The 18,015-nt window shown below is 47.5% G+C and overlaps 1 protein-coding gene across 1 annotated transcript in view; it reads left to right on the top strand.

Moving 5' to 3' along the window:
• Nucleotides 1–7,424: 7,424 nt before the first annotated feature.
• Nucleotides 7,425–18,015, top strand: part of SLC2A9 (solute carrier family 2 member 9) — a 176,017-nt gene continuing 165,426 nt past the window's right edge. The window contains 3 exon segments of the mRNA XM_032631748.1: nucleotides 7,425–7,500; nucleotides 7,806–8,007; nucleotides 10,515–10,613. Of these exon segments, the coding sequence (XP_032487639.1) occupies nucleotides 7,897–8,007; nucleotides 10,515–10,613 (210 nt within the window). The 5' untranslated portion in view covers nucleotides 7,425–7,500; nucleotides 7,806–7,896.

Raw genomic sequence — 18,015 nt, 5'->3', positions numbered from 1 at the left:
CTTTAATTTCTTCCATCAGTGTCTTATAGTTTTCTGCATACAGATCTTTTTTCTCCCTAAGTAGGTTTATACCTAGGTATTTTATTCTTTTTGTTGCAATGGTAAATGGGAGTGTTTCCTTAATTTCTCTTTCAGATTTTTCATCTTTAGTGTATAGGAATGCAAGAGATTTCTGTGCATTAATTTTGTATCCTGCAGCTTTACCATATTCATTGATTACCTTTAGTAGTTTTCTGGTAGCATCTTTAGGATTCTCTATGTATAGTATCATGTCATCTGCAAACACTGACAATTTTATTTCTTCTTTTCCAATTTGTATTCCTTTTATTTCTTTTTCTTCTCTGATTGCCATGGCTAGGACTTCCAAAACTATAATAGTGGCGAGAGTAGACATCCTTGTCTTGTTCCTGATCTTAGAGGAAATGCTTTCAGTTTTTCACCATTGAGAATGATGTTTGCTGTGGGTTTGTCGTATATGGCCTTTATTATGTTGAGGTAGTTTCCCTCTATGCCCACTTTCTGGAGAGTTTTTATCATAAATCAGTGTTGAATTTTGTCAAAAGCTTTCTCTGCATCTATTGAGATGATCATATGGTTTTTATTCTTCAATTTGTTAATATGGTATATCACATTGATTGATTTGCGTATATTGAAGAATTCTTGCATCCCTGGGATAAATCCCACTTGGTCATGGTGTATGATCCTTTTAATGTGTTGTTGGATTCTGTTTGCTAGTATTTTGTTGAGGATTTTTGCATCTATATTTATCAGTGATATTAGTCTGTAATTTTCTTTTCTTGTAGTATCTCTGCCTGGTTTTGGTATCAGGGTGATGGTGGCCTCATAGAATGAGTTTGGGAGTGTTCCTTCCTCTGCAATTTTTTGAAAGAGTTTGAGAAGGACGGGTGTAAGCTCTTCTCTAAATGTTTGATAGAATTCACCTGTGAAGCCATCTGGTCCTGGACTTTTGTTTGTTGGAAGATTTTTAATCACAGTTTCAATTGCATTACTTGCGATTGGTTTGTTCATATTTTCTATTTCTTCCTGGTTCAGTCTTGGAAAGTTATACGTTTCTAAGAATTTGTCTATTTCGTCTAGGTTGTCCATTTTATTGGCCTAGAGTTGCTTGTAGTAGTCTCTTAGGATGCTTTGTATTTCTGTGCTGTCTGTTGTAACTTCTCCCTTTTCATTTCTAATTTTATTGATTTGAGTCCTCTCCCTCTTTTTCTTTAGGAGGCTGGCTAATGGTTTATCAATTTGTTTATCTTCTCAAAGAACCAGCTTTTTGTTTTATTGATCTTTGCTATTGTTTTCTTTGTTTCTAGTTCATTTATTTCTGCTCTGGTCTTTATAATTTCTTTCCTTTTACTAACTTTGGATTTTGTTTGTTCTTCTTCCTCTAGTTCCTTTACGTGTAAGGTTAGATTGTTTATTTGAGATTTTTCTTGTTTCTTGAGGTAGGCTTGTATTGCTATAAACTTCCCTCTTAGAACTGCTTTTGCTGCATCCCATAGGTTTTGGATCATCATGTTTTCGTTGTCATTTGTCTCTAGGTATTTTTTGATTTCCTCTGATTTCTTCAGTGATCTCTTGGTTATTTAGTAACGTATTGTTTAGCCTCCATGTGTTTGTGTTTTTTATGTTTTTTCCCTGTAATTGATTTCTAATCTCATAGCATTGGGGTCAGATAAGACGCTTGATATGATTTCAATTTTCTTAAATTTACTGAGGCTTGATTTGTTGACCCAAGATGTGATCTATCATGGAGAATGTTCCGTCTGCACTTGAGAAGAAAGTGTAATCTGCTGTTTCTGGATGGACTGTTCTATAAATATCAATTAAATCTACCTGGTCTCTTATGTCATTTAAAGCTTGTGTTTCCTTATTATTTTTCTGTCTGGATGATCTGTCCATTGGTGTAAGTGAGGTGTTAAAGTCCCCCACTATTATTGTGTTACTGTCGATTTCCTCTTTTATAGCTGTTAGCAGTTGCCTTATGTATTGAGGTGCTCCTATGTTGGGTGCACATATATTTATAATTGTTATATCTTCTTCTTGGATTGATCCCTTGATCATTATGTAGTGTCCTTGCTTGTCTCTTGCAACATTCTTTATTTTAAAGTCTATTTTATCTGATATGAGTATTGCTACTCCAGCTTTCTTTTGATTTCCATTTTCATGGAATATCTTTTTCCATCCCATCACTTTCAGTCTGTATGTGTCCCTAGGTCTGAAGTGGGTCTCTTGTAGACAGCATATATATGGGTCTTGTTTTTGTATCTATTCAGTGAGCCTGTGTCTTTTGGTTGGAGCATTTAATCCATTCACGTTTAAGGTAATTATCGATATGTATGTTCCTATTACCATTTTCTTAACTGTTATGGGTTTGTTTTTGTAGGTCCTTTTCTTCTCTTGTGTTTCCCACTTACAGAAATTCCTTTAGCATTTGTTGTAGAGCTGGTTTGGTGGTGCTGATGTCTTAGCTTTTGCTTGTCTGTAAAGCTTTTGATTTCTCTGTCGAATCTGAATGAGATCCTTACTGGGTAGAGTAATCTTGGTTGTAGGTTCTTCCCTTTCATCACTTTAAATACAACATGCCACTCCCTTCTGGCTTGTAGAGTTTCTGCTGAAAAGTCATCTCTTAACCTTATGGGAGTTCCCTTGTATGTTATTTGTCGTTTTTCCCTTGTTGCTTTCAATAATTTTTCTTTGTCTTTAATTTTTGTCAGTCTGATTACTATGTGTCTTGGCATGTTTCTCCTTGGGTTTATCCTACCTGGGACTCTCTGCCCTTCCTGGACTTGGGTATCTATTTCCTTTCCCATGTTAGGGAATTTTTTGACTATAATCTCTTCAAATATTTTCTTGTGTCCTTTCTCTCTCTCTTCTCCTTCTGGGACCCCTATAATGTGAATGTTGCTGCGTTTAATGTTGCCCCAGAGTTCTCTTAGGCTGTCTTCATTTCTTTTCATTCTTTTTTCTTTATTCTGTTCTGCAGCAGTGAATTCCACCATTCTGTCTTCCAGGTCACTTATCCATTCTTCTGCCTCAGTTATTCTGCTATTGATTCCTTCTAGTGTATTTTTCATTTCAGTTATTGTATTGTTCATCTCTGTTTGTTTGTTCTTTAATTCTTCTAGGCATTTGTTCTTTCATTCTTCTAGGTCTTTGTTGAACACTTCTTGCATCTTCTTAATCTTTGCCTCCATTTTTTTCTGAGGTCCTGGATCATCTTCACTATCATTATTCTGAATTCTTTTTCTGGAAGGTTGCATATCTCCAACTCATTTAGTTTTTTTTTCTGGGGTTTTATCTTGTTCCTTCATCTGGTACATAGCCCTCTGCCTTTTCATCTTGTCTATCTTTCTGTGAATGTGGTTTTTGTTCCACAGGCTGCAGGATTGTAATTCTTCTTGCTTCTGCTGTCTGCCCTCTGGTGGATGAGGCTATCTACCATGTGAGTTTTTTAGGGTTGCCATGACAAAGCTCCACAGACTGGGTGGCTTAAACAACAGAAATATATTTCCTCACAGTCTGGAGTCTGGAAGTCCAAGATCAAGGTGTGGGCAGCTTGGTTTCTTCTGAGGCCTCTCTCCTTGGCTTGTAGGTGGCCATCTTCTCCCTTTGTCCTTACATGGTTGTCCTGCTGTGCTTGTCTGTGTCCTAATCTCTTCTCGGACACCAGTCAGGTTGGATTGGGGCCCACCCATATTATCTCATTTTACCTTAATGTCCTCTTTAAAAGCCCTGTCTCCAAATCATCACATTCTGAGGTAGTGAAGTTAGGACTTCAATATATGAATGTTGGGGGGCACAGTTTACCCCTTAACAGACACAGTCCCTGCCCTTGCTGAGCTCCTATCCAGAGGGGAAAACACACATGAGGATAACACTTGGGAGAAAGGTCACAGCCAGCACAGCTGTTAGCAGCACGTGGAACACAAGGGCGGCATAGAGACACCCAGGGAGGCTTCTGGGGGGAGGTGGCAAAGGCGCTGAGCACTGAAGGATGAGCAAAGTTACGGGCACCAGTAAATGGGTGTGTGCAGGGAGGAGTGAGTGAGTGTCAGGACAGGCCCAGCACGCCCAGGAATGCTGGTTTATGACCACATCCTTTTTTTTAAATTAACTTTTTAAAAATTGAAATATAGTTGATTTACAATGTTGTGTTAATCTCTGCTGTGCAGCATTCAGTTATATATATATATATATATATACGTTCTTTTTTTCATATTCTTTTCCATGATGGTTTATCATAGGATACAGAATATAGTTCCCTGTGCTATGCAGTAGGACCTTGTTGTCTATCCATTCTCTATATAATAGCTTCCATCTGCTGACCCCAACCTCCCACTGCATCCCTCCCCCACCCCCCTCCTCCTTGGCAACCACCAGTCTGTTCTCTATGCCCATGAGTCTATTTCTTTCTGTTCCGTTTCATAGATAGGTTCATTTGTATATGACCACATCCTTGATAGAGTTTATTTTCTTAGGATCTGCTGAAAGCATGGGCCACAGACTGTGTGTATGGGGGGCTGGCACTGGATTTGGAGACGGATGAATCCAGGCTCTCCCTGAACTTCCATTCTTTTTTTTTTTTTGCGGTACGCGGGCCTCTCACTGTTGTGGCCTCTCCCGTTGCAGAGCACAGGCTCCGGACGCGCAGGCTCAGCAGCCATGGCTCACAGGCCCAGCCGCTCCTCAGCATGTGGGATCTTCCCAGACCAGGGCACAAACCCGTGTCCCCTGCATCGGCAGGCGGACTCTCAACCACTGCGCCACCAGGGAAGCCCTGAACTTCCATTCTTTTCTGTAACGTCAGGCTAGCGGCTCCTCCTGGGCCCGCTGGGAGGGTTGGGGATATCATGGGTGTGAACACACTTGGCCAAGGGCTGAGCAGTGTAGACGTGTGCCGTGAGATGGGTAACTGGGAAGCCGGTTAGCTGCCATCTGGTTCACAAAGCTGTACCCAGTCATGCTCGTTACATGATTGGAGGCAGGAACCCAAGCCCAGGAAACAGCCTTAGCAGTGGTCCAGCAACATCAAGTTGGCCCCAGACCTCTTCTTTACAGCTGTGGACACTTATATCCCGGGGGTGGGGGGGCGAATCTTCCTACGTGGAGTACTTACCGTGGCGTTTGTTTAGCAAAGGATGAGAGCATTTGGGTCAAGAAATGGCTCATTTTCTGGGGAGAGGGGGTTTGAAGAATAATAATGAATATTCACTGTGCAATTGATATATGCCGGGCGCTGTTTTAGGTTCCGTGGTTTAGTGTGTTCCGTGTACAAACTCATCAGATCTTAAGTGTAAGACGTGGTGGCACCATTATCACACCCATTTTACAGATGAGGACACTGTGTCACAGGGAAGCCTAGTCACTTGCCCAAGAGCTCACAGGTTGTAAGTGGCTTAGCCGAGACCCAAACCCAGGCTGTCTGTCCGGCGCTACTGTCTGGGTTTTAACCCTCTGAACTGTGGCAAAGTGAGGGGACAGCTCCCATCACCCTCACCGAGGCTTTCCAAAGAGTGGAGCTGTTTGTTTTCTCACCCTGGGATGCTCTGGGGACGCCCGCTGGGAATCTGAGATCGCCCACCTGCCTGAAGGAGGAAAGCGTGGTTCACCCGAAGGCCAGGCTTCTTAAATAGCCAAGGCCACCCTGGAACTTGAGCCAGGACACCTGGGCTCTGATCTCAGCGAAGTGGGACTTCACCGCTCACCTCTGGGCCGGCTTGTGGGCAGGTTGGGGGGAGGACTCACAGACAGCCAGCTCCACCAATAAGAGGAGGTCTTCATGCCAAGCACTGCCTCCCGGCTGCAGGGCAAAAAGGGAAAGTGATGTCCTGCAAGTTTCTCTCTCTCCTCTGACTGGGAGAGCCCCTGGTGCAGGGCAGGGCCAGGGCAGCTGCGGGCAGTTTGTCCCCACCCTCCACCCCTGGCCAGTCTGCACCCCCTCTGGGTGGCAGAGCCTTTAGTTCTTTTGGACTAGGCTGCCTTTGCAGCTCAGGTACTCCCCAGACACCAAGGACCCTCCCAGTTGTAGCTGCACATTTGTGTGGACCACCTGGGTCCTGGGGTCTTTTGAGTTTTCGGCCCCCATGAGGAACATGGAACAATTTTAAATGAAGGGGGCAGATCACCTGATCCACTGTGAGTTTTAGCAAGATCAGGGAGACCCCTTGCTACAGATGAGGAGACCAGGGTGGATACATGGAAGGGCCTGAGTCAAGGAGGGGGTGGAGGAGGAAATGAGATGATGAATATGACACCTCACAGGATGGCACAGGGGATTCCTCACTGCACAGCAATGCAGCCATGCTGCCCCTCCCACGCTTTAGGCCCCAATTAGCTCAATTATTTTGCTTCTCCCCACGTCCCAGGGCATCCATGTCTGCAGGCCTGGCTCAGTGCCCTCCCACCCCACACCCTTCTCTGTCTGCATATTCCCCCGGCTTACTCAATCCTGTAAGAGTCTGCTCTCCAATCACCTCTTCCAGGAAGTCTTCCAAGATCAGCCCCCCTGGTTGGCTCGGTGCCTCCTCTGTGTTTCCCCAGGAATCCTCAGCCATCGCACGTGATGTCATAATCGAGAACTTCCATGTTAGAGTCCTGCTCTGGACCCAGCTCTGTGAAGGGGGCTGGCCAACTGGCCAAAAACTGTTTCCACAAACAGCCAATTCTCCAAGCCGCAACCCTGCATGATTGATATGCAGAATGAGTACTGCGCTGACTGATTCATGCGCTCAGTAAATAGCCTAATTATTCAGGGTTGGCTTTTTCTTTTGCAAGTTTCAGTTCCCCGTTGAGCAGATCCCTTCCCACTGTTGTGCATTCCGGGCTGGATGTTTTCATGAGCATTTGACAATCCACGCTCCCAGTGCTTCTGCCATGATCCACAGCTTTTATTTCAACATGCGCTTTCCATTAAACCCAGGTTGCCGGCTTCTGGTCTTTTTTTGTGTGTGGACTTGAGGCCGCCCTGGCCTTCTAGTGGTTCTGTGTACCCCAAGCACGCCATCATTCTGCCGGCCTCTGCACCTGTTCTCTGCCTCTGGGAGCAAACAGTCAAGGCAACCTGTCCTACACATGATTTAAGGCGCTTCTCTGACATCTGGGCAATTCGGCCACGCAGTGAGTTAATTCCCATGATGTCCTGGTGTGCATGAGGGTCTTGCCTCCTTAATGCTTTCACTGAGCCAGCCTGGCTGAATGAGCAGGGCAGAGTAATGACCAGTGGCAAATTCTTTTTCTTCCAAACCCACAGCCTCGCCTTGTTCTAGAGCTGCAGGGCAGCCTGGGTCCATCTCCAACACGCTGCTCGGGGGTTGTGTGTTTTCTATTCCAGCCTCAGAATAACTCTGCAGGATAATCAGGGCGGGATCAATCGCCCATTTCGCACTTGTAAACGTGGTAGCTCAGAGAGGCAAAGCGACTTGCCTAAGGACGCACAGCTAAAAAGCAGTGGAGTCAGGGTTGGAACCGCACCAGCCTTCTCCTGTGGTCAGTGACCTTTCCATTTGTCCCAGTCCTTAGGGAAACTTGCCCTGGGCTCATGCCAGTTGCTCCCCTCCCAGCACGCTGGCCTTAAGAGGGACTATAAAAACATGCCAAAGAAAGAATCCAAACTCAGGGTGGTGATTCCTGGGAAGACAAGTTTCCCTTTCAGGGCTCTCCAGACGCTGTGATGATTTGGAAAGGGGAAAAACATTCACTGCCCATTTCCTGTTCAGCAAAATACAATTGCCACATTTCCTGTTCAACGCTCCCGCCCACCCTCCCTCCGTGGACTCTGCCTCCTCATTTAGGGAGAAGCCGCAGCAGAGCCCGGGCTGGAAGGCACTGGGAGCCGAGCCAGCTTCAGGGAGGGCCGGCAGGTGGGTTGTCGGGAAACAGGACATGGACTCTGAGGAAGCGCGCTCAGCTCCCGTTGCCCGTGACCCGGGCCGCCCGGCGCCTCCCGAGTGTGCCCATCTGACGAGCGGGACGCCGCGTGGGAGGAGAAGAAAGGTAAACACAGAAACTGGCCACTGTCTGGGCCACAGAGGCACTCTGACTGCTTGAAAGGCCTCTGGCCTTGAGTCCTGGCCTCTTAGTCCCTGTGACCTTGGCCGTGGTGCTCCAACTCGTTAAGTCGCAGCTTCCTCGGACCCACAGTACCTTCTGGCAGCGCGGCCGGGCTCGTGCAGTGAGGCCAAGGCAGCGAACTGCTCTCACGTGCTGGGTGGTGTCCCCAGCTTGGGGCAGGTGGTGAGAGGTGGTGGGCACAGGTGGGCCACACAGGGGTGGGGGGCTCGGGGCAGATGGCTCCCACCTGCTCTTCTCTGCCCTCTGATGGGTGCAGACAAGGGAATAATGACCAGGGCTGGGAGTGAGGGAAGCCCAGGGGGCGAGCACAGCCTGGGAGTCAGCAGGAATAACATCTGAGCTGAGACCCAGAAGATGAGTTGAAAGATGAAAGGCAATGGAGAATGGGCCTTTTGTCCAAAATGTGATTCTGTTCCATCAATGAATCCCGTTCAGTTCAAGCTCTTCTTACTGCAGAAAAGTATTCTGGCTCCACACTTGCCAACATCCCTCTCTGTGGCCTATGAACCCTCCCTCTGGCCTCAATCCAATCACCAGCATTTACCAAGCACCTCCTCTGTAGCAGGCTTGGTGCCTGGAAGCAAGACCCCTGCCCTCAAAAAGTAAGACCCACGCCCACTGTCCAGCCTCTGCTGCTGACCCCCAGGGGCACCTACCCCTGGACAGGTGAGGACCTTACCTGCTCTAACTCCTATCTTTGGCAGAATATCCTATGAGGTGGCTGTATTATCATCGCCATTTCACAGATGAGAACACCGCATAAGAGAGCAGCTATGTAACTGGTCTGAGGTTATGCAGTCATAAGAGGCAGACCTGGGGGTCAGACAACGTTGAATCAAAGATAGAAAAGTAAAAATGAGGAGGTGGAACTTTCCGGGTGGCTTTCAGTGGGTCTTAGATATGAAAGTCTCCAGAAAGGAAGGTTTCAGCAGGGCATGGCTATATGGGCCAGAGCAAGAGAGACCTTGGCACATAGCTTGGGCAACGGCCATTCTGCACGGCTGGGTCAGAGGGAGTAGAGAGAGAGAACAAAGTGAGTGAACAGCCTTTCTGAACACTGGCTACGTGCACAAGCCCCTCAACGTCCTGAGCCAGCAACACATCCATCCACAACAGCCTATGCAGCCGGTGCTACAATTTAGATCCCATTTTACAGCTGGGTAAGCTGAGGCTCAGAAAGGTCAAGACCCTGGACAGACCCCACAGCTGAGTGGTGGAGCCATCAAGCACTGGAGCCTGTGCTATAGGAGGCTGTCTAGGCAGGCAGAGCAGGAAGTCAGCTATCGAGGTCTGGCTTTCCCTTTCAAACGGTGTTTGATCCCTTCAGATCCCTAAACCTTGGACCTCATCTGTCACGTTTACCTGTTGTATCGCAGGAGCTTTTCAGGGCTTGGCACCTAGAACTCACGGCTCTCCCCCCGCACTCCCAATCAACACACACACACACAATACATGATAAATCATGGAGAGAGTGCCTTCCAAGAGCACCTGGGTCCCCCTGACAAGTGGCCCACACTTTCCTGGCCAGCTTAGAATGGCAGCCCCTCCTGCCTCCAGCCCCTGCCTTCTGTCCAGCCTTTGCCAAGGGGCCCAGATGTTTCTACTCCTGGTCCTGTCATGCCTGTGGCTGTCCATGGATGGGTCCATAGGGCAGGATTATATGGAGGCAGATGCTTGGTTCCCCGGGTCAAGCCCTGTATCTGTCTGCAGGTCCTTGTCCCAAGGTGCTCACACTGGCCTGTAGATGGACAGCTCCAGCCTGGAACAGAGTGTGCGTGGGTATGTGCGCGTTTGTGTGGCCGCCAGCAGCGTCAGGGGGGAAGAGGCAGGGAGTAGAGGCAGTGTGGTACGTTGGGTGGGTGGCTGCATGGGGGCTGGAGCCAAACCATCTGGGCTCTGGTCCCCAACCCAGACAGCACCAGGGACTGCCCCATGCCTCTGTTTTCTCACCTGTAAAATCAAGATAAAACAGTACTGATCCAAGGATTCTATGGGAGAATACCCGGAAAGTGCTTAGAACAGACGCCTGGTCCATACCGCTTAATAAGAACCAGCTGCTGCGGCTGCTGGCAGCTGAGTCTGCCTTTGCTTTTTGCTCCTATGTGAGTCAGAGACTGGCCGAATTCAGCTGAAATAACAGTGTTGTAGCTAACAGCACCTGTGAAGGACAGTAGGTCTGAGTTTCACAGATCCTCTTGCAGCCGGACAAGGAGGGCAATGGTGTGGACAGAGGCAAACTGAGCTCCCTGGGCTGGCCACACCCCCCTGGACTGGACCTGAATGGGAGCCCCTCCTGCCGGCTGGCTCTGAGGAACCTGCATCCTTGATCTGGAAATCCTCCCCAGCAGAGGACGGTCCAGCTGCGTCCTGCGGGCCCCTGGCTGTGCGCCAGAGTGCCAGGCCTGACGTGCTTTGCTCTCCTTTCCCAGGACTGGTCCTGCTCGCTGGTCGTGGCCTCTCTCGTGGGTGCCTTCGGCTCCTCCTTCCTCTATGGGTACAACCTCTCAGCGGTGAACGCCCCCACTCCGGTGAGTGCCCGCGGCAGCGGGATGTGCCCAGCAGAGGGCGCTGCGGCAACGCGGAAAGCCGGGTGTTACCGCCTAGCCCGGGGTGGTACCCCATTCTGCAAACATTTGCAGACCGGTTCTGTACCAGACCCTTGCTGGACACTGGGGTTAAGGGAAGGCCAGAGAGAGTTAGACCAGCCCCTGCCCTCGAGGGGGAGGTGGGAGATACAGAAATAGAGGATGATGACAATTCTTGAGGTCAGTTCCCTGCTCATGCAGGGTCCTGGGAGAGTGTAGAGAGGAGAGGGATCTTCGGAGGTCCCAGGGGCCAGATCCTAAGGGTCTTATTCCAGGGCAAGGAACACGAAATCTGAGGCTTACGGAGGGATCTTAGGCACAGAAACATTTCCCTGATCTGCTTTTTCTTTGTTTATGGCTTTTAATCACGGCTGGAGGTCACTTGAATATCTGTTGGTTTAAGATCCATTGCTGGCTTTTGTTTTCTTCTGAAATCAGGTCATTAGATGCAGTTCCCCAGGCCCTCCTAACACCACTCTGCTGGTTTGCAGATGAAGCTTTGGTTCTCACCCACCTAGGCTGTTAGGTTTAGGTGCTACCCATTCCTGGGGGTGCTGGCTTCTGCTTGACCTACCTCCATCCCTAGGGTAAAGTGGATGGGTCGATGGTGGTATACAGGAAGTCTTCCCGGAGGAGGTGATGCCAGAGCTTCATCTTGAAGGTGGAGCAAAGGCACTGAAGCCTGAGATATGAAGCTTTTGCAGAAATGCAGTTCTGATGCTGTTGGAACCCAGGATGTACTTTGGACAGCATAAGGGCATGAGCTACAGAGGCAGACAGAAGCCAGGCTGTGGACCTTTGTGGGTGCTTTTAAGGCTTTTCCTTGTTTGGGGGCCCAGCATGCTGTGTGCAAAACATAGGGGGAAGCTGGACCAGTGGGTCTCAAAGGGGCCCCAGGAGCCCTGGACTTTGCAAAAGTGCCTCAGGTATCCAGACTCCATCTGTACTAGAACAGCACTTTTTTTATTCTGTTAACTCTTTTACATTTTAGGGGCTCTGTAAGTTCATTTGAAAAATTGATTCTGATACTAAAAACAGTTTGAAAACCAGCGGGTCTAGATGGGTTCTCCAAACGCTTGCATTAATCAATGGCTTTGATTTTGTCATTATGATGTCATCCTGAGATGGGATCCAATTTGTCAATATTTGTCTTTAAGAGGATTGGGAATATGAACTCTTGCTTCATCTTGGTAATCCAGCAGAGCCTCCAGCAGAGGGTGGAGAACCTTTACACCCATGGCGTATAACGCAAGGAGACGTGTAAAACTTGAACCTGGAATAGAATGATATGAGTAGAAAAGTAGTAGTTCAAGCAATGACTGTGGGAACACGAGGAAGGAGCAATCCTGTCATTCACTCATTCAAAAAATGTTTTTAATTAATAAACTTTATACTTTAGAGCAGTTTTAGGTTCTCAGCAAAATTGAGTGGAAAGCACAGATTTCCCACATACCCCCTGCCTCCACTCTCCCACTGTTAACATCCTGCCCCAGAGCAGTACCTTTGTCATAACTGATGAACCCACCTTGACACATCATTATCACCCAACGCCCACAGTTTATATTAAGGTTCGCTCCTTGTGTTGTACTTTCTATACATTTTGACACACGTGTGATGACTTGTACCCACCACTATAGTATCTTACAAAATAGCTTTACTGCCCTAAGCATTCTCTGTGCTCTGCCTGTTCATTCCTCTCATCCTCACCCTAGCAACCACGGATCTTTTTACTGTCTCTGTACAGGCACATCTTGCTTTATTCCCTTTGCTGTATTGCAGATATCGTATATTTTACAGATTGAAGGTTTCCCTTTCCAGAGTGTCATATCATTGGACTCATACAGTGTATAATTTTTCAGCTTGGCTTCTTTCACTTAGTAATATGTATTTAAAATTCCTCCGTGTCTTTTCATGGCTTGAAAGCTCATTTGTTTTTGATTCTGAATAATATTCCATGGTCCAGCTGTACCTCAGTTTATTTATCCATTCACCTACTGAAGGACATCTTAATTGTATCCAAGTTTTGGCAATTATGAATAAAGCTGCTATAAACATCCATGTACAGTTTTTTGTATGGACGTAAGTGTTGAATTCATTTGGGTAAATACCAAGAAGCATCATTTCTGGATTGTATGGGGAAAGTATGTTTAGTTTCGTAAGAAATTGACAAAATGGCTTCCTAAAGTGGCTGTTCCGTCTTGCATTCCCACCAGCAGTGAATGAGAGGTCCTGTTGCTCCACATTCTCGCCAGTATTTAATGTTGTTAGTGTTTTGGATTGGATATTCTAATAAGTTTGTAGTTTTGGATTGGATATTCTAATAAGTTTGTAGTGGTATCTCGTTGTTTAATTTGCATTTCCTCAATGATATATGATGTAGAATGTCTTCTCATATCCTTCTTTGCCATTTGTATATCTTCTTTGGTGAGGTGTCTGTTTGGGTCCTTGGCCCATTTTTAAATCAGATTTGTTTGTGTTATTATTGAGTTTTAAGAGTTCTTTATATATTTTGGGTAACAGATCTTTATCAGGTGTGTCTTTTGCAAATATTTTCTCCCAGTCTGTGGCTTTTTTCTCATTCTCTTGACATCATCTTTTGCAGAGCATTAACTTGTAATGAAGTCCAGATTATAAATTATTGCTTTCATGAATCACGCATTTAGTGTTTTATCTAAAAAGTCATCACCATACCCAAGGTCATCTAGATTTTTCTCCTATGTTATCCTATGTTAAAAATTTTAGGAGTTTTATAGTTTTACGTTTTACATTTAGGCCTTTGATCCATTTTGAGTTAACTTTTATGAAGGGTGTAGGATCTATGTCTAGCTTCTTTTTTTTTTCCCCTTTTTTGCGTGTGGATGTCTATTGTTCCAGTGCCATTTGATGAAGACTATCTTTGCTCCATTATATTGCCTTTGCTCCTTTGTTAAGGATCAGTTGACTATATGTGGGTCCATTTCTGAACTCTCTTCTGTTCCACGGATCTGCTACTATTCTTTTGCCAATACCACATTGTCTCGATTATCGTACTTTATAGTAAAGTCTTGAAGTAGCGTAACATCAGACCCTACTTTGTTCTCCTTCAATGCTGCGTTGGCCATTCTGGGTCTTTTGTGTCTCCATATAAACTTTAAAATCAGTTTGTCAGTATCCGCAAAATAACTTGCTGGGCTTTTGACTTGTATCGTGTTGAATAGATCAAGTTGGGAAACTGATATCTTGACAATATTGAGTCTTCCTGTCTAAGAACATGGAATATCTCTCCATGTACTCAGTGAAATATTTTCTCCCAAGGACAGGCCTCATGAAGAAGAACAGAATGCTCTGATATAGTTCAGAATGGCTCCTTTTCCCCTCCCCTGCTGGAAGCATAAGGGGACTTTTCTGACAGTCCCTGTGAGAATCTGGTAGAGCCCCTGGAGGTAAAACTCACAAAAGGGGGACGGATATGACTGGTTGCTGAGAGATATTAACTCTCAGACTTGTCCACACTGAGCCTTCAGCAGTTCATTAATTACAGTTCAGGTTTTCCTGCCCTGGCACTGGTTTGCTGCTGTGCATTCTTGCTCTGGTAAGTTGTGATTCTCTGTATCTACCTGTCTCTCCAGTTTGGGGAGATGCCCAGCAGTGAGAGATGCACGGGGTGGAGATGGGAACACAGGCCGGTGGAAGGGCTTTATGTTATCCCGGGCTTGAGAGAGAGCGGCAGGCTTCCTGGGAATGGTGCAGAGAGGGAGCGGCCCAATTGTGGGGTCCAAAGGGCTGGAGGGGGAGGAGGCTGGGAAGGAGGCCAGGGCCAGCTCAAGGAGGATCACAGGCGCCGGAACAGGAGCCCGAGTCAGCGCCACGCAGCCTGCGAGCACTGGAGGCGGGCTGGGGGCCAGGGCTCAGCCTGGGAGCCCCTCCCAGGGTGGAAGCTGCCTAGAGCTGGAGGAGCTGGAAGAGCTGGAGCCGGGCAAGCCTGCATGGGGACCCCAGCTCCCCTGGGAACCCCAGATCCTGACAGATGGTGACAATCCCCTGGCGAAGTGGCCAGGAGGATGGAAGGGGGCCCGAGGCTGGAGGGGCTCAGCCTGTGGCCAGCGATCACTCAGAAACCTCTTCCCTTTGCTGTGGGCCTAGGTGTGGGCAAGCGAGGCAGCCCCAGGGTCCAGGAGACCAGTATGGGAGCAGACAGCCCAGGGAGCAGCGTCTAATGCAGGTGGGAAGGGCCCACACCTGGTGGTGGGTTTCTGTGTCGACGTCAGACTTCACTGGGGCTCTGACCTCTCAGAAGGAGAAAGAAACTCTCGGACCCAGGAGATGCAGATGCTGGGGTCTGGGGGTGACCTTCCACAGACATGGTGAACAGAGGCTGCCGCTGGAGGTGCTGATGAAAATAAGTCACAGTGAGGACACTTACCCAGCAGAAGGGATGCTGGTTTAGCGATGACACAGGGTCCTGAGGGCCCTGTCCACCAGCTTTGCCTCTTGAGTGGTGGGATAACCGGGTCCAAGGCGGGGATCGGAGGAGCAGAGGGACTGCAGGCCAAGGCCGTCCACCCTCAGGCGAGGCGGAATTTCACCACGTGAACGATCCAGGCAGTAGCTGGCGCCGGCCCTGGCCGCCACCCGGCTGCATCTCACAAGCATTCCGTGTTTCTCTCGCCTCAGATATTTGGAAACTTTCTGGAAAGCTGATGATGAAAATAATGCCCACTGTGGCACCGACCGTGCTGCCCCATTAGGGACGGTATCAGATTTCGTCCTCATTACAGTCCCCAAGGGAGCCAGAACCCCCGTTATAAATGAGGAAACTGAGGCCCAGGGAGGTTAATGTGTTGCATTCCTGGTGTGTGTGGGGGAGCCCTTAGCCCTCACTCTTAATATACCCACTTGTTTCTCTTCAACACAGTTACCCTAAATGACTGTAGGTCCTGTCCACCCTGCTTTCAGAGAGCCCCCCGAGTCTGACTACCTATCATGCCCCATTTGGAAGAGGACACCCAGGTACCTCGGACATCCACACATGGCCCTTGCCCAACTTTGGCCAATAGGATGTGAGCAGAAGTGAGTATAAGACACTGGAGACCTGACCCGTGAGGACATTCCAGGTCTCCAGCCTGGCCTGCCATTGAGTCCTCTACCTGGTTTTCCTGTTTCCACTCTGGCTCCTCTAGTTTATTCTCCACCCAAGGCCAGAGGGACCCTTTACAAATTAAGGCAGATCAAATTGTGCTTCTGCTCAAAACCTCCATGGCTGCCCATCACACCTGGAAAACAGCCCTGAAGACCGCTGTGGCCCCAAGCCCAGGGGGCCTGGCACCTTGTGACCACTCTGCTCACATCACCAGCACTTTCCCCCTTGCTCCCTCTTTTGCCCCCACAAGACCCCCCTCCCCCACTGCTGTTCCTCAAAAACACCCACACTTGGGCACCCCAGGGCCTTTGCACTTGCTTTTCTCTCTGCCTGGAATGCTCTTTCCCAGATGTGCCCAGATAGTCCTATGCTCTCTCCTTCAATTACCTCTGGTTCCTCCTCAAATGTCCCTTCCTCAGAGATGTCTTCCCCGACCAGCCTATCCCAGCAGCACCTCTCTATCACTCTCTAGCCCCTCCCCCTAATTTACTTCTCTTTACAGAATATAACACCACCTGAGATACTATATATTTATTTGATTCTTGTCCATTCTTCCCCCATTTTCGGAAGTAAGCCCCATGAAGACATGGACTTCATGGTTTTCTTGCTTCTCTGTTGCCAGCACCTAGAACGGGGTCTGGCACACAGTAAGCATTTATAATAAATATTTGCTGAATGAGTAAATGGATAAATTTAAGATTTTTTAAAAGTTCTTTGTGTGAAAATTCAGTTCCAAGGCAAGTCCCCTAGGCGTCCTCACCGCCCAGCCAAACTGCCAGACGTGAGTCTGCCCTTCGTGAAAATTCTAGTGATGCCTCTGCCGCATTCACACGGACAGGGACTTGACCCAGGTCTGCCGAACTCGAAGGTGTACCCTTTTTCTGCTCTACTAAGTTGATCTGTTAGAGCTTTTGCAGGTTTTTGGCTTTGCAGGCCATAAGACCTTTGTCCCAACTACTCAAGTCTATCTCTGTAGTGAGAAAGCTGCCATAGGCGATATGTAAATGAATGGGCAAGGCTGTGTTCCAATAAAACTTTATTTACAAAGACAGGCAGTGGGCCAGATTTAGCCCAGTGATCCATGTTTGCTAATCTCTGTGCTGAAGGTTCCAGGAAAGTGGTGAGACCCCTGTGGACGCCTGCTGTCCTTAGGACCTCCTGGCAGAGAGCTGGCTGGCTTTCTGAACAATCAATCCATGAGTGGTGAATTTTCCTACAGATGTTATATTCCTAATATTTTTCTCTCTTTTGTCCATTTATTGCTGCATGTCTAAACCTTTATCTTTTCTGTTTCCAATGACTAATTCTAATTGGCATAGTTCTATCTATCTATAGATGATCTATCATCTATCTATCTAATCCGTCCATCTACCTACTTCTCTATTTATCAATTTATCCAACTTTTTTTTATATCTTTATTGGAGTATAATTGCTTTATAATGTTGTGTTAGTTTCTGTTGTACAATAAAGTGAATCAGCTATAGGTATACATACATCCCCATATCCCCACCCTCTTGAGCCTCCCTCCCACCCTCCCTATCCCACCCCTCTAGGTGGTCACAAAGCACCGAGCTGATCTCCCTGTGCTATGCAACAGCTTCCCACTAGCCATTCATTTTACGTTTGGTAGTGTATATATGTCAGTGTCATTCTCTCACTTCGTCCCAGCTTACCCTTCCCCCTCCTGTGTCCTCAAGTCCGTTCTCTACATCTGCGTCTTTATTCCTGCCCTGCCCCTAGGTTCATCGGTACTGGTTTTTTTTAGATTCTATCAATCTATCCATCCATCTACTTATCTATCTATCATCTTCTATCTACTTACCTATCTTATTTATCTATTTACCTATCTATTTAAAGCATTCTGAGCCCTTGTAAAGGCTATGCAAAATCTAGAGCTAATTTACATACCAATCAAACGAAACATGATAATTGCTGAATTTTCAAGCAGTCATGTATGCAGGCTAAAGGGGCTCCTCTGAAACCTGTCAAATGGCCGCATATTTAAGCCATTTTAAGCCTTGACTTTTAGTAGGAGAATGCTTCTTGCCTGGGATCTGTTCCATCAGCGCTGCTACGATAGTCCAGAGCTGTCGTGGGAGATGTCCCCTTGGTGCCTGAGGGCCCCCTGGGTCTGGATCTCACCTGAGAGGCCAAGGAGGGCTGGATGGAGACATCAGAGTCTTATTCCCAGGGCTGTTGTCTGGGAGCCAAGGTGGGTGCCCGTCC

Source organism: Phocoena sinus, chromosome 5, assembly GCF_008692025.1.
Source record: "Phocoena sinus isolate mPhoSin1 chromosome 5, mPhoSin1.pri, whole genome shotgun sequence".
NCBI classification, from domain to species: domain Eukaryota; kingdom Metazoa; phylum Chordata; class Mammalia; order Artiodactyla; family Phocoenidae; genus Phocoena; species Phocoena sinus.
Note: the sequence above shows the minus strand (reverse complement) of the source record. Positions and strands in the feature narration are given on the sequence as shown.